This window comes from Cynara cardunculus (genome assembly GCF_001531365.2).
Source record: "Cynara cardunculus var. scolymus isolate 2C chromosome LG 10, CcrdV1, whole genome shotgun sequence".
Lineage (NCBI taxonomy): Eukaryota > Viridiplantae > Streptophyta > Magnoliopsida > Asterales > Asteraceae > Cynara > Cynara cardunculus.
In genome coordinates this window covers 21,570,512-21,571,776 of record NC_037537.1, presented here as the reverse complement: position 1 = coordinate 21,571,776, position 1,265 = coordinate 21,570,512, and the positions used below count along the sequence as shown (strand labels likewise).

At 29.6% G+C, this 1,265-nt stretch overlaps 1 protein-coding gene across 1 annotated transcript in view; it reads left to right on the top strand.

Annotated features, from left to right (window-relative positions):
- Positions 1-664, top strand: part of LOC112519702 — a 7,302-nt gene extending 6,638 nt beyond the window's left edge. The window contains exon 11 of the mRNA XM_025127938.1: positions 486-664. Coding sequence (XP_024983706.1) covers positions 486-550 — 65 coding nt within the window. The 3' untranslated portion in view covers positions 551-664. The remainder of the gene's footprint in view (positions 1-485) is intronic.
- Positions 665-1,265: the final 601 nt, after the last annotated feature.

The following is a 1,265-nucleotide window of genomic DNA, read 5'->3' as shown; positions in this document are numbered from 1 at the left end:
AACATCTTGCTTTTAATAGTTAATATATTATATTATTAGAGATTGGTTCTAATTATAATTTGAAATATTATAATTGATTAATTTTTCAAGATACCATTTTTGGTCATTTTACATACTCGTCAGCTAGTTTTGTCAAACATAATTTGTTCATCAGCTAGTTAATAGCTTATCAGCTAGTCTGCCAAACATAGCCTTGGTCATTTTACATGTTCATAAGTTAGTTTTGTCAAACATGATTTTTTAATCAGCCTGCAGCTGGTTTATCAGTTAGTTTGCCAAACATATCATTAATTGATTTATCTATCTTCACAAAATTTTAAAATATCTGTAAATTAATTAAGGGTAGATTTAAGAATTTAGTTATCTATTTTTGAAATTAGACACTTATTTTAGGACAAGAAAGTCATTTTACATATAAAGTTGAAATTAAAAAAAAAAAACATTATAAGAAGGTCAAAACAATGTTATCTTTGGTTTGTATGCAGATTTACTTCCTGATGAACATGATATTGACAAGGGATGCCCTTCTCTATTCATATGTGAAGCTTGACTAGAAAACTTTGTATGTACCACATCACCATTCTCATACCTCTGTTTATGTCTTGTTTCTTGGTGTACAAATTAACCGATTTCGAACTATATCTATTACAATTACTGGCTTTGTGTTTCGGTATTTGTTTACGTCAAGAAGTCAAGAGTACTCGGGATGTCTGTTGATTATGTAGCGATTGGCTTTCCCGAGTCTTTATACCATGCTTGTCATACGTGTGAATACGAAATAAAATTGGTGGTTAACGGCTTCATATGTGAACCCATGTGATTCACATGTGAACTATTTAACTGATTCACATATGAATCAGTTAATTAGTTCGGTTCATATATGAATTAGTTAGATAGTTCACATGTGAACTAATTAACGTGTTCACATATGAATCAATTAATTAGTTTATATGTGAATAACAAAGGTTCATATATGAATCAGTTAATTAGTTCATATGTGAATCATATAAGTTCACATGTGAATCGGTTAAAATAGTTAATATGTTAATTGCACGGGTTCATATATGAATTTGTTGACTATTTGTAAAAGTTACGAAATTAACCCCCTCTATTTTTGCAATTTTTGATTAGTCAAATTCGATCTTGACATTATGAAGGGCTAGAATCACTTCTTTACTTCTCAAATATTCATCACTTCTCAATATAACATTTGGCTTATATATGGCTATATATATAAAGGATTCAGAGAGAACTTTGGGGGGGGG